The 14,864-nt window shown below is 50.5% G+C and overlaps 1 protein-coding gene across 9 annotated transcripts in view; it reads right to left on the bottom strand.

The window, feature by feature from the left end:
* Window positions 1-7,440: 7,440 nt before the first annotated feature.
* Window positions 7,441-14,864, bottom strand: part of ankhd1 (ankyrin repeat and KH domain containing 1) — a 28,765-nt gene continuing 21,341 nt past the window's right edge. For 4 of the 9 annotated variants that reach the window (XM_048994797.1, XM_048994799.1, XM_048994801.1 and 1 more), the window contains exons 17-32: window positions 14,745-14,856; window positions 14,512-14,657; window positions 14,224-14,366; window positions 13,910-14,123; window positions 13,636-13,811; window positions 13,384-13,546; window positions 13,187-13,282; window positions 12,871-12,987; window positions 12,628-12,793; window positions 12,031-12,532; window positions 11,688-11,843; window positions 9,633-11,431; window positions 9,002-9,529; window positions 8,462-8,637; window positions 8,078-8,242; window positions 7,441-7,989 (exon numbers count right to left, since the gene is read on the bottom strand). In XM_048994797.1, coding sequence (XP_048850754.1) covers window positions 7,930-7,989; window positions 8,078-8,242; window positions 8,462-8,637; window positions 9,002-9,529; window positions 9,633-11,431; window positions 11,688-11,843; window positions 12,031-12,532; window positions 12,628-12,793; window positions 12,871-12,987; window positions 13,187-13,282; window positions 13,384-13,546; window positions 13,636-13,811; window positions 13,910-14,123; window positions 14,224-14,366; window positions 14,512-14,657; window positions 14,745-14,856 — 4,719 coding nt within the window. In that variant the 3' untranslated portion in view covers window positions 7,441-7,929. The remainder of the gene's footprint in view (window positions 7,990-8,077; window positions 8,243-8,461; window positions 8,638-9,001; window positions 9,530-9,632; window positions 11,432-11,687; window positions 11,844-12,030; window positions 12,533-12,627; window positions 12,794-12,870; window positions 12,988-13,186; window positions 13,283-13,383; window positions 13,547-13,635; window positions 13,812-13,909; window positions 14,124-14,223; window positions 14,367-14,511; window positions 14,658-14,744; window positions 14,857-14,864) is intronic. The other 5 variants (XM_048994804.1, XM_048994806.1, XM_048994803.1 and 2 more) reach the window with 4 other exon arrangements.

The following is a 14,864-nucleotide window of genomic DNA, read 5'->3' as shown; positions in this document are numbered from 1 at the left end:
TACAGTCGGCACTCTGTAACCACGAAGCGAAAATATCTGGTGGAGGAAAAAGCCAAAAAGCAGTTATAATTTAAATAAAGGCCAGACAGAGCTCCGTCTTCTTGGTCTATTTTGTCTGTCCTGTGACATAATGAGCAGCTATCATAGAAAGCACCAACCACTACCCAGGGGCGTACCTAGAATTTCTGCGCCCCCTGACAAAAAAGCCACCTACCCTGCACTTACCCCCATCCCTCCCATGCCTACACCCCCAAAGAATTTTGTGTGTAATTTTCCGATGGTCTGAGGTTGACACACAAATCCCACGGAGATGTTGATCCCATTGAGGCAAAACCTGTTGCTTAACGACATCACCTGAACCTTGAGTAATGTTACGAGTCCTATATATTTGCTTACATTAATCTAGGACCTGTGGTTGAGATGCTTAAGTGATATGATCTATTAACTATCAGTCACCCTCAATTCGTTCTCTTTACAGATTTATCAATGTCTTTGGAATAAATGTTCCCAAAATGCACAGCAAATGACTGCAGACTATTTTCTTTTTTTTTTCCTTTTTCTAGTCGGAGACAAAGCTCAGATTCACAGTTTTCGCTACCAGGCGGCTTGAGAATCTCGATGAAGCTTTTCAGTCTTGGACCATCTATGGAAACTCCCACACGTTCCAATTACCCCAGTTTAGTCCAGTCTGTTATGCCACATCACTAGGTCACTAGATAATCTTCTGTACACTTCACCAATCCCGCTAATTAGATAAATCATTAAAATACTTGACCTGGTCCACTGCAGTCTTTTGTTTAATGTGTAGGCTTGGTGCCGCTGGCTCACTAATAATAGGGACCTCTTCGACACCCTAAACTTCAACATTACTTCTGTGCCACAGAGCAATAATGCTAAAATATAAAACAAGACCTATCTGTATTACACCTGAATCCCCTCATTCTGAATTAGTCTCTTACTGAATATGCACAATAAGTTATGCTAGTAACGTGCAATAATAACCAATGCTACTGTACACTGGTGCAATAATAACCTGGTTATTCAAGCACTTAACATTGTATATAGCATGTTTTCAAATATTTTGAACATATTTTGTATGATTTCTTTATTTTTAGCTTTTAATTTCACATTTATCTTGTATTTATTAATGCGCCTCTGGGTTGCCATAAAAGTAATTTTGTAATGTTACAAAACGACAATAAAGTGCTTGAATCAACGCATAAAATTATTTAAAATACATTCAAATTCCTCTGCCATCTACATACGATACAGCAGACAACAGGAAATTAGCTTCCATCTCAGTCTACGAGTCCAATGATTTTATGCGTTATTTTTATGACTACTGCCCTGTACTCAAGAAAATTGATAGTTGGATAGATCTTTGATAACCCTTATAAGGCAAAAATATCCTCTGAATATTTATTAATGGGCAAATTGCCTTTCAAAACCCACACGATTTTCTGGAATTAGACAAAGGTTAGTGCATTCACTTAATTCATTAGTTGCTACGGAGTCAGCATTAAACGGGTGTGGAACAGGCATAAAGCTGAATATTACAATGTATTACAATGTATTACAATGTACAGTGTACTGTCATGCTTCACAGGACTGATTTCTGATGACAGAAATTCACGGTTATGAATGCAGTCAACTCAAAGCTACAAGCTTCTGCAAGGCTTCCCTGCGTAACCATTTTCTCCAACTTCAAGAAATCAGACTTATTTATCGTACGAAAAGCGACTTTCCAAGACTCACTCAGTCCATTTTTGTCGTTTTTGAGATGACCTAATGACCCAAAGTCAGGCTCACTCATCATATGTCACAGTGTCGGGAACTAACATTCATTCAGTCCTCATCTAATCTGACGAAGAACTTCCGTTAAATTTCCAAAGCTTACTAAGTTATTTCCAGTGGACTGACTGAGTCTTGGAAATTTGCTCTTCATACACACAGTATGACAGAGGCATCTGTACATTGATAATGAAAGTAAACCAATAGAAATGGGGAAAGTGAAGAAGTGGTATCTTCTAGGGTGTAGATGGAGGAATCATCTGAAGAGGGAACTTCGTCCATGCAAAACGTTAATCTGTTCGGCATCAGGTTTCGACGGGCAAGCGCACTGACTGAAGGAAAATGTAAGAACTGGCCAAAATACTTCAGATTCAACTTACCATTTTAGGTCCAGAAATGTCACATTTAAATATTCATTATTCTTTTTGCCAACCAATGCCTTGTCATTATTTCTTGCAACAAACGCACTGAAATTATGCACCACAATGCAATGATTTTTTTCAGCACTGGTCCATTTAACCCTCATTTTTCGTGGAGAAGTTTACAACCCCCCCCAAATTAGGCACCAAAATAATGCTTGGAAAAACAAGGTTTTTCAGGGGCCTTGTAGTAAAACCTCGATAGCAGTATCTCAAAAATCATTAAACATATAATGATTTGAAATTTAGTATCAAAATAAAATACCCTGACTAACCGAATGTAACCAGAACTTTACCTACCAGTACAAACTATTGAGTGAAAGATAAATGAGTCTGTGTCAAAGACCAGATCTTCCAACTTGCATAGATCAGCCATGTTATATGCAGAATTTCTGGTGGGCTGTACGCTCTGCCTTAATACGGGATGCTGGAATTTCTGTGATCCTGTACACATGCTCACGGCGGCAGCTCCTGTTTAACGATGCAAAACAAGCTTGTTCAGGGGCGGAAAGGAAAACATTGTCAACCAGAAGCAAGATGAATATTTAAGGTGGGACATGTCAGATACAGTGGTTTAAGGGTGTTTAATCTTTGTCATCCTACTGTCAGGTATAATAGCTTAGTTATTGATGCCGGTGTAGACATAATCACATAATAAGATTTCTTATTTGTACTGGATTCTTGAGTCGTGCTTTATGTAAATTTGTCTGAATAAAAGATTCAAATCGAGAAATTGTGCAAATTATGAGTGGAAACACAATACATCAATTGTTCAGAGCAGTAAATCATTTCAAATCAAATCTCATTTAGTATGTTTGGAATGATCGTGAAAGAAAAGGAAATGGACCTTTATTGAGCATTTGCACCAGTTTAAGAACACTGGAAAATTCTAGTTTTCATATATCCCATCTTGCTCTCCGTTGAGACATACAGACTCATATAGACAGATGAAAGACTCATATAGACAGATGAGACTGTCTATATGAGACAGACAGATGAAACACTCAGGTAGACAGATGAGACTCATATACAGATGACACATATACAGATGATTCATATAGACAGATGAGACAGACACAGATGAAAGACTCATATAGACAGATGAAAGACTCATATAGACAGATGAAAGACTCATAGACAGATGAGACTGTATGAGATATAGACAGATGAAAGACTCATGTAGGCAGATGAAAGACTATGAGACATATAGACAGATGAAAGACTCATGTAGGCAGATGAAAGACTCATGAGACAAACAGACAGATGAAAGACTCATGAGACACAGACAGATGAGACTCATGAGAAACAGACAGATGAAAGACTCATATGAGACAGATGAGACTCATATGAGACAGATGAGACTCATATAGACAGATGAGACTCATATAGACAGATGAGACTGTGAGATAGACAGATGAAAGACTCATGTAGGCAGATGAAAGACTCATATGAGACAGGCAGATAAAAGACTCATATGAGACAGGCAGATAAAAGACTCATATGAGACAGGCAGATGAGACTCATATGAGACAGGCAGATGAGACTCATATGAGACAGGCAGATGAGACTCATATGAGACAGGCAGATGAGACTCATATGAGACAGACAGATGAAAGACTCATATGAGACAGATGAGACAGACAGATGAAAGACTCATATAGACAGATGAAAGACTCATATAGACAGATGAGACAGACAGATGAAAGACTCATGTAGGCAGATGAAAGACTCATATGAGACAGGCAGATGAAAGACTCATATGAGACAGACAGATGAAAGACTCATATAGACAGATGAAAGACTCATATAGACAGATGAGACAGACAGATGAAAGACTCATGTAGGCAGATAAAAGACTCATATGAGACAGGCAGATAGACTCATATGAGACAGGCAGATGAGACTCATATGAGACAGACAGATGAGACTCATATGAGACAGACAGATGAGACTCATATGAGACAGACAGATGAGACTCATATGAGACAGACAGATGAGACTCATATGAGACAGACAGATGAGACTCATATGAGACAGACAGATGAGACTCATATGAGACAGACAGATGAGACTCATATGAGACAGACAGATGAGACTCATATGAGACAGACAGATGAGACTCATATGAGACAGACGAGACTCATATGAGACAGACAGATGAAAGACTCATATGAGACACATAGACAGATGAAAGACTCATATGAGACATATAGACAGATGAAAGACTCATATGAGACATAGACAGATGAAAGACTCATATAAACATATGAACTTGGTGTCTGAGCTGCTGTGGGTCAGGCTATCTATCCAGGGCCCCTGGGGTATTTTTGGGGACTTGGGGCCTTGTTCAAGGGCCCAACAGATGTGGGAGTATTCTCCCCAGGACACAATTCAAACCTATATTTATTGTGGTCTGGTAGCAGACAGATACAAGTCCAGGGCATATTTTTCAGCCATCTATGAAATCGACCCAGAGGACCCAGATTGGCTCCTATTCTATAAGGCTGTTCATTCACCCTCTCACTCCCCAGTCTATGGTCAGCTGTAGGGGGAACTGAGCAGGAGCCTGTCCTCATGATTGCGAGGCCGGTGCCAGCAGCACAGAAACCTGCCAGTGGCACAGAAAACAGGGGGATACTTACAGTTTGAAATCAATCAGCAGTTCATTAAGCCTAAAAAAAAAAAAAAAAAAACAGACACACACGGAGGGCGGGGTTGAGAGTGATAACTAACCAGATTGTAGAGGAGGTGGGTGCAAGACATCTGATTGGTCCTGCCTCTTCTACTTGCTCGGTCTCACCTTCTACAATCTCTCCAAACCAATCCTTTCTCGTTCTGCCCTCAGAACATTTTTGTGGAAGTAAATCTCCCATGAGCTCTGCCCTAAGATCCACCAGTGTTAGCAGTGGGGGTAGCGATGGCATGCAGACTCCTGCTAGCTTGGGGGTGAAGAGTGTATCACTGGTAGATCACAGAATTCAAGCCAGAACTTCCAGGCAGGTGTGGAGTGTTTTCTGAATAACAGAGTGACTTCAAGATCATTTACACTGCTGTGTTACGCCACTGCTTCGTATTTACGTACACAGTGCACTGCGTATAGCAGGGGTGTCAAACTCCAGTCCTGGGGAGTCGGAGCCCTGCACATTTTTGGGTTTCCCTTCATTTAACACACCTTATCCAACAACTTGTGCTAATTACCACACAGCTCTTGAGCTGAGTCATTTATAGTGGAACAAAGAAAGAACTAAGCTACACAGGGCTCCGCCCCCCCAGGACTGGAGTTCAACATCCCTGATGTATATAAACCCTTGTTTATTGCACTTTATTGTGAAACCCCCCCCTCCCTCATTTTTGTTGTATGTTCACCACGGTCCTATAGGGGGCACTATTTTACACCACTGTGAACCTGTATGTAGAAGATATGACAAAGCACACTTGACTTCAAGAGGCATCTTACACAGTTCATTATCTACAAACATACACGGACCGTCTGCTCTCTCGTTATAAAAACCAGGCGCTTCCCCTGGGTGTTAACAGGCCCAAATAATCGCATCCCTCACCACGACGCTCTTATTCTTCAAAGGGAGTGACAGACGACTCTCCTCCACACCCTGGAATCGGCAGGACAGAAGCAGCCTCCAGGGAACCTACACTTCCGTAGTGTAGCGGTTCATCACGCCCACCTCACGCGCTCGACGTCCCGCCCGGAAACCTGCCGGATGTATTACCGTTTCTCATTTCACTGCAGACACCTACTGCTGCATTTAAACGCCTCTGCAAACCCCGGGAGCCGAAGAGTCTTTGGCTTGTGGCAGACCAGGGTGTAGAGTTCACACGAAACAGCCTAAAACGGGGTGGCCAATCATATCCAGAAAGGGCTGCTGTGTGTGCGGGTTTTCACTACAATTCCAGGAATCGATCACTAACTAGAGGACTGACTGGCTGAAGAGTCCTCACACCTGGGTTTGAACAGCTGACTTAGAGGTTATCTCAAAAACCCGCACTGGCCCTTTGCAGATCTGATCGGCCACTGACCTAAATGCGTGCAGACACTATTGCGAAAGGCATTACCTGTGCTTTGCATATGACCTTTTCAGGGGGATTATTGGACTTTGAAACCGCACCAGGTGTCAACTGTTAGAAAAAATAACCTGGCTTTCATCCCCATGAAAGCACTCGCACATAAATGCGAGCGCATGCACGCATGCAAATTCTGAGCTGTAACCTTATGTCCTGGCTTCCGGCTGTAGGTGTCCTAATGCCGTTGGTCCCACAGGCTCGGTGCAGGGATGAGGAACGAGGTGGCTTTTACCCGCTTGCCATTTGGCAGACATTGATGAACGCAAGTAAACGACACTGAAAAATCAGCACTTACTGGGCAGCTGTACAAAATGTCAGCACAAAGACAACCAATAGCATCCCAAGAATTGATATCGAAGTTGTGTGTAATAGTACTACATGTGTATGAAGTATAGAAATTAGCGAAAATGCTTTCCAGGGTTGCCAGACATTCCGCAAGGGAGAGGGCAGTTACTACTTGAGCACTCTTTCTGTGTCAGCATGAGCAGTCAGAAACACAGGCAACCGACCTCGCTCTCCAGTTGCGTAAACAGACAAGTCTGAAACATTTGCTGGAATAACTTCGGCGCCTCAAGAATCACGGGCAATTTCATCAGACCTTTGGACCGGACCTTTTGTCAACAAGGAGTGACGATACAGAAAGATGCAACTTTCATAGTATGAGGGAATCTCAGGACTTGATTATATACCAAAGGGGTAAGGAGCCACAATTTAAAAATATTATACTATTTAGTTTAACACTATTGCCGCTCACATCAGTATGAACACAGGGACAGCTGCAGTAGGTGCCAAGACCACAAAGTTAAAAGAAAACGTCTAAATATTCTGAAAGTCACCAGGAAACTGAAAGCTCTGCGTAATATAGGAAGGACATTGCACTTACCCATAAATCACTGAGGGAGGGGTCAGTATCTGGGAGACGACCATCATTTCTTTCCTCAACTCTACTCACCATTTGATTTAAACCACTCCTTAAACAGGGGCTGGTCAGTCCCAGGAGTCAAAACATCACTGACAGACAGGCATTATGAAAACGGTCAGATGACTTGACTAGCGGGTCAGGTGATGCTATTAGACACCGATATAAACAACTTTGTTTTTTACAATTCCAATGCAGTGACGATTTTTACATAAAAAAAAATTAACACAATACAGTTCCATCTTTTTATTGAATATTAAGGTAAATATTTCACATTAATACAGGCTACAAAGTAGAGCCACTATACGACATGAAATTTACTCTCATTTTAACCCTTTTTAGTATGTAAACAATTATACATGTATTTACCACTCTAAAAGGTCTGATTTATCGTTCGGTAATCATCTAGTTCTTGGTCAAGAACGGCTTTACAGGCCCGGTTAAGCCCTGCAGATCAAGAACAGGTGGTTTTTAAAGTCAAAATGGCTATACTACGCAGAGAATGTATCCTGTTGAACAGGCAACTGATCTGTCCATAAACAGTGGTAAACAAGCCCACACTGAATTCTCTCTTTTTTCCATTAGGCACGTCAAATAGTGTGTCCACCATCCCATCTCGTATTTGTAGGATACCGTTAGGTTAACATCTTTTAACGGTACTTTTATTGTTCTCTAGAAATAGTTTTGTTTACTGGTCCTATGCCTTGATCGCCTCGTTGCCTAGTTGACGTGGTTGAGATGCACGTTGCCGACATGTGGGGCCCAAGTACCGGGCCAGACCTGAAACGACAGCGAAGTTTCTCTGAGTGACGGGGCAGATCGGCGCCGGTCCAGCCGGGCAGGCGAGAGACCGCGGTGTGGGTTTTACCTGTTGGGGGTCCGAGTTCTCTGCGGAGTTGGGCATGACCTTGAGGATGGGGTTCCAGGCAGGGTCTGCAGCGTGCAGCCCGTTGTACATGGGGCCCCCAGGCCCCTCAGTCATGGGAGGGTGGGGGGGGATCATCGTCCCACCAAACATTGACATCGGCAGCCCCTGGGAAACAGAGAACCGATGGATCATCATTAACTCAGAGACCTCAGAGACGTGCTCCTCAACCTGGTCCTCCGGGACCCCCCGAGTCAATATTTTTGATTTTTAGTTTATTTTTGGAGCAAACAAACCAATGAAGAACTGGGCTAAATGAAACAACTGAGGCAATATGTGTTTTGTCCAACAAATTCTGACTAGGCAGTGGAGGAGAAGCAGCCCCACCTTGGGGAAGTCCATGAAGCTGCTCGGCATGGGCTGGTGGAAGGTGTTGGAAGGGGCCACGATGCCCGTGTCATCACGCTCCATGGGCTGGTGCTGCGAGAAGGCCGACTGCTCCGGGAGCTGCTGGTGCAGCACGTGGCTGCTGACGAGCGGCTGCGACCAGCCCGACACGGCTTCTGCAGGTCAGAGGGGGGTGTCAGCAGTCATACGACAGAGGCAGTGCCACCACTCGCCTAGCAGGGGGCGCTGCGACTCAAGTCATAGTCAACCTGGAAGACCTCACCAGGCAAAAACCGGAACGAAATAAGTGAAAAATGCATCTAAATGTGCCTGATAATGTGATAAAGGGCTTCTAAACAGAACCAATCAAAAATCATTCTCGGCTCATTCAATTCACTCATCCTTGTTCACCATCTGTGATTTTAATAAATAATCTATGAATTAGCATTAGAATTACATCATTCATTCTCTAACCACACCCCAACATCCATGGGTTCCCCCCCACCCCCCACGACAAGGCATTGGCGTCCCAGCACCCACCCTTCCGGCCCACACACACACCGGAGGCACTGCCAACTCCAAAGGACCAGATGCCCCCTTGTCCGACGGGGGCCGTGTAGCTGGTAGTGAGCATGGCCGGGTTGACGGAGCCCGTCTGCCGGATACGAGCCAGCCGCTCTGTGCCGATTGGTGGGGGCACCTTGCGGTCTTGCTGGCTCGAGCTGCCAGCCTTAGCCTGGATCAACGCCGGGGTCGCCGTGGAGGCAGAGAGTGGGGAGGAGCCCCCTGAGGACGCCGAGGGCACCGGAGACTCGCCTGCAGGGGCGAGGACAGATAGAGGGCCGGCGGTTAAGGGGGCAGTGCCAGGCAGAAAAGCGGCGCCACACCCCAGCTTGGGGCCCCTTTCAGTCCACCGCCCCGTACAGGAAGTGGAAGCGCTCCAGGGGTGGGGAGAGAAGTGCTGCCGACCCTGCAGGAACACCGGGCTGCCGGAGATGCTGGTGGCGAAGCTGGTCAGCGCAGCGGAGGAGGAAATGGAGCTGGCCGAAGGGTCCATGGGGTGCATTCCTGGGGGAGTGGGGGATGAATTTGGTTAAACAAGCTGCTTTGGCCCTGCTGCATTCAGAAGTTTAGCGGAATTACTCAGATAGGGGTTATGGAACTTCCTTACCGATGGGGCTGGGAATGATTCTCTGGGTGGGGCAGCGGTACCCTGGCGCCTTGGAGCTGTCAGGAGGGGGCAGCACGCTCTCCATCTGGCCCATGCCTCCCATGTAGGCAGGAGGCCCGCTGTAGGCCTGCTCTGGCGCGGAGCGTGTCGGCAGGTGGCACGCCCCCCACATCTGGCTATTGCCCACCTGTCCGCCGTCAAAGATGCTGCTGAAGTGGTTGAAGAGGGCGGCGGGCCCGAAGCTGGGCGGCAGCTGGGCCTTGGCGCCGTGGATGTGCATCTGCGAGCCGTTGAGCACGCCGAGGGCGGAGGGCATTTGCAGCGAGGGCGGTGGCATGGCCGGCGCCGCCAGCCCGTGCGGCTGCTGTTGGGGGGGCGGCTGCTGCTGCTGCTGTTTCAGGCCCTCCTGTGTGTTCCCGGGGGCCACAAACACTGACGGCTGCTCTGGCAGGGCACCCCCAGAGGCCAGTGGGTAAAAGGGAGCCGGGGGCTGCATGCGGGGCGACACCTGAGGTGCCGGAGCAGCGAAGTGAGCTATAGTGCTACTGGTTTGGGCCACGGTGGGGGTGGGCCGCGAGCTTGGCATTCCAGCCCCCACAGGGACGGTGGCCAGGGTGGGCTCCGCGCCAGTGACGAAAGGCAGAGGAGGTGGAGCCGGCTGTCGGACTTCCTGCTGCGGTGGGGCCGTGGATAGCGGCGCAGGCGGAGGGTAGGCCAGTGAGCCAGTGGGAACATTTCCTTCAGAGGCTCCACCCACAGTGGGCTTGGCTGGCTGCTCCAGTGGTGGTTTCTCTTTTCCGGGCGTTGAGGAAGCGCAATGCTCTGGTTTGGGCTGCGGGAGTTGTGTAGATGAGGCTATGGGGGGAGGGGGTGGAGGCGGTGTCAGGGACGCGGGGGGAGCAGAGAGCAGGGGGGAGGGTGAGCTTGAAGCCCGAGCGGCCCCCACGCTGCTGACCGTACAGGTGACCATGGTGGCGCTGCTCGTCTTGGGCTCGGAGAACAGCTGCTTCCTGGCCGTGGACGGAGTGGGCGTGTTGGGCAGGCAGGCTGGTGGTGGAGCTGCGGTAGCAGGTGAGACAGAGGCGGGGCCAGTATTGGAAGCAGCCGCGGCGTACTCGGGCTGGGCAGTGCCCGGTCTGGGGGCAGAGCCGGCGCCATTGTGTTTTGGGGAGCCGTTATTGCTGCCAGGGCTGACGGGTCGCACGGGGAAGGGACCCCAGGTGTTAGGCGATGGGGAGAAGGTTCCCCCAAACTGGGCCACGGGCAGTCGCGGGTGTCGGATCTGGTGCATGGTCTGTGCGGCCAGCAGGGCCAACTGAGGGTGGGCGTAGGCCAACGGGAGTGAGACGAAGGGGGGGCGCACCCCTGGGGCCAGGCTCTTCCCCAGCTTTCCCCCCTGCTGCGAGGCGGACGGAGACGACGGCTGGAAGGCGACGCCAGAGGACGGCATAACTGACGGCAGCCCCTTGGCGCCGGACGCCGTGGTGCTGGTGGCCCCCGTGGAGGTGGTGAAGGTGGAGCTGATCTTGGTGTTGCTGCCGGGGGTGCGGATGTGATTACGGGGGATGAGGTCCTCCAGCTCCTTGGCGGGGTCCTGGATCAGGGCGTTGATGAGCTGCACAGCATGCCGCGTGGACTCCGTGCCGCCCCTGATGGTGATCATCCTCTCGCCGTTCTTGTCCTTCTGCTTATCCACGTCGATGTGGGCCCCCGTCACGTCCTGGATGGCCGTGATGTTACAGCCGCCCCTGCCCATGATCCGCGACACCACTGACGCTGGCACAGAGAGCTTCTTGGACCTGGGAGGAAAAGGGTGGGGAGAGAGTGGACAGCATTTAATGATGACCGCAGCAGAAGGATGCTAGATAAATGCAGAATCTTCCAGTGACCCTGCAATAAAGGAGCATTCATAAGAGGTCCAAGTGAACTTGACACATTCACAGTGTCACATTCACTTGACAGTGCACCGCAGATCCTGAGTCATTTATATTTACAATAAATAAGACATCAATATAGTCTAATAAAGTCTATATAATTGTTCTGACAGAAGCTCACCTCCGGACCACCTCCTTCCAGCCCTCCTCTCTCTTCTGGCTCCTTTTGGGACTGGTGAGGTTGATCTTGCTGTTGGGTGAGGACACCGGCAGTGAAATGGTCTTAAAGGAGGATAGGGCAGAGCTGGGATTCGAGTCACTGGAGCAGTCTGGCGTTCTGGAGAGAGAGAGACAGACACACATAGCTCACAGACCTGTGCCCGCTTGTATACCGACATATACTCGCTTGTAGACTGGGAGCACCAGCCCCTTCCCACCACCGTACTCGGGTTATAATGACGCCGTGTTAGATGAGCCCTTTCTGGCTGTGTGGAATATGGACGGCATTTGGAACCTGGACTCACTTTTGCAGCGGTTTGGAGATGGACAAGGTGACCTTGTCGTCGCGCGCGCTGTGCAGGGGGGGGCACTGCCTCTTCTCAGGGAGCAACGTGGGCTGCCCATGGCTGGGGGGGGCTGTGGAGGAGGGCAGTGGGTCAGGCGGGTGGCCCAGCTCCTGGCACTTGCCGCCGCCCCCACCTCCGCTGCTCTCGCTGTTGCAGTCGGTGCTGTCCAGGTTATCCGAGTCGCTGTTGCCGCTGGGTACTCCGCCACCCCTGGGCTCCCCATGGATCTTGTTCCGGTCGGCCTTCTGCTGCGCCAGCGCCACCTGGGGGTCCTGCAGGATGATGGGCTCGCTGGGTGCATCCTTGGTCCTGTTCTTCTTACTCTTGCGGCTGGCGCTGGGCGTGGTGACCGCGTTGGGCCGCTTCTTAGCGAAGGCCGAGCTGAAGGTGGCGGAGGTCGCGGGAATGCCGATGGTGGTGGTGGTGGTGGCACTGGGAGGCTCGATGGGGACTTCGGCCTCTACGGGGACACGGATCGGGGGGTGCAGGGTTAATCCAGAGCCACAGTTCTCTCACCAGACAGAGGCTGACCGTCCAGATGACCTCAGCACTCACCTTCAGCGGAATCCTTCTCATGGTCCTGCAGTTCCGAAAACACCTCCTTGATCTTGGCCTCCTCCTCCTCCAGCTTTCGCTTCTGCTCCTCCTTCTTCTTCTTCCGCTTCTCCTTACGCTTCTCCCGCTTGGCCGCCAGAGCCTGCTTCTTGCTCTCTTCCCGGGACTGTCGAGACGCGCAGAAGGTCAGCGAGGGGGACGGGGAATCGGGAGGCCGGGGCTAAAGAGCAGACGCTCACTCACCTTCTCCAGGTCCAGCTCCTTGAGCAGGATGCTAGCGTTCTTGTTCGCCTCGGCCGCCTGCTGGTCCTTGGCTTTGACGATGGTCTCCATGCACTGATGACACTTTTTCAGAAGCTCCTGCAGTCAGGAATGACAATCCCACCATGTCATGATCACTGAGCATATTATACTTATACATGACTCCCATCGTTATTCCATGTCAAATTTCAGTTCCCACGCACCACGAGCAAACTGCAGTACTATGAGGGTGCCCCTGCAGGCAGCCTCTGGAAGCTCACCCCTTCACCAGACACCCGGCCCCCTATGGTCTGCCTACCTTATCTGCAATGGTGGCGATGTATCTCATGCACTCAATGTCAGAGGGAAACTGGTTGACCTCCTTCACCAGGTACTGCACGACCTTCACATGACCCTGAGACAAAGCGGCAGGAGCCTGGGTGAGTGATTCGGCGGGTCAGGGAAGAGTTTTGTAAGAAAAGGGGAGCCCCCTGCTGGCAGATGTAGGTATCACACCTTGCGGAAAGCCGCCATGAGCGGGGTGATCTTGCGGTTGTCGGCGGCATCAACGTCGGCGCCCGCCTGCACAAGGAGCTGCACCACATCGAAATGGCCGCCGTTAGCTGCCAGCCACAGAGGGGTGTTGCCCTTCTTGTTGCGTACGTCTATATGAGCCACCCTGTCGGGGGAGAAAAAGAGGGGGGAAAATAAGTCACCTTCCCAAAGGTAGACGGGGATCGACGAAATGTGGGAACGTGCGGCGCCCACCTGTTGATGAGCAGCTCACAGAACTTGTAGTGGCCCTTGTCTGCGGCAATGGTGAGCGCGGTGTCCCGTGATGAGGGTACCGGCGGGGCATTCACGTCGGCGCCCTTGTCCAGCAGCACGCGGCCCACTTCGGCATAGCCCCCCGACGCCGCCTCCATGAGGGGGGTCAGTCCAGTCTATGTAGGGGCACACGAAAGTCTCCTCAATTGACACAGTCGTTGGTGGATCGGTCGGGCAGGACCCACCCTCCTGACAGCCACCTAGTACGGCTCACCTTGGCACGGTGCTCTACGTTGGCCTTGCGGTCCAGCAGCAGGCTGACCACCTCAGCACGGCCCTGGAAGCAGGCCAGCGTCAACGCAGTGTTACGGTTGGTCTCGATCTGCGCGTTGATATCCGAGCCCATGTCCAACAGCAGCTTGACCGCGGGGACGTGGCCGTTCATGGCCGCCAGCATCAGCGGCGAGATCCCCAGCTTGCTGCCAGTCCTGGGGAGGGTGGAGATGAGCTGTGAAGTTGGCGGGGGGGGGGGGACGAGGAGAAGGAAGGGAACCGAGGCTGCGGGTCCGAAAAGACCCCAGAGCTCACCTGGAATTGATCTCGGCGCCGGCATTGAGGAGGATCTTGATGATGTTGACGTAGCCTCCCGATGCAGCCAAGCTGAGCGGCGTGTAGTCGGACACGTTGCGGTGCTCCTTGTTGGCCCCGCGGAGCAGCAACAGCTCCACCACCTGGCACAAGGGCGACACAGCAAATCACACGCATGACCGACACCTGAGGAACTCACCTCTCAACTGGCATGAATCATTTCCTTTGTTAATGCTATACTCCTACCACTCCTCCCCGAACGGAAGGAGTCAAAGAGCACCGACGCACCTCCTGCCGGCCCCCAGAGCAGGCCAGTGAGAGAGGGGTGTCTTTGGTTCTCTCAGACTGGGCCTCGATGTCACCACCTTTGTCCAGGAGGATCTCCACGACGCCCACGTGTCCGGCTGTGGCTGCCAGGATGAGGGGCGTGAAACCTGGGGAGGGTGAAGAGAGGATGTTGAAATCACATGCACACGCCCGCATAAAACAGGCCCCTCCCCCTCATCGAGCGGGATGCGTACCCTTCTTGTCCCGGTGCTCGATGTTGGCCCCACGCGCAATCAGCACCGACACCAGCTCCTCATGGCCACCGGCACAGGCCAGGGTCAGCGCTGTATCGTGGTTGCTCTCCGTCTGCGGGG

This window comes from Brienomyrus brachyistius, chromosome 24, assembly GCF_023856365.1.
Source record: "Brienomyrus brachyistius isolate T26 chromosome 24, BBRACH_0.4, whole genome shotgun sequence".
In the NCBI taxonomy this organism is placed as follows: domain Eukaryota; kingdom Metazoa; phylum Chordata; class Actinopteri; order Osteoglossiformes; family Mormyridae; genus Brienomyrus; species Brienomyrus brachyistius.
Note: the sequence above shows the minus strand (reverse complement) of the source record. Positions and strands in the feature narration are given on the sequence as shown.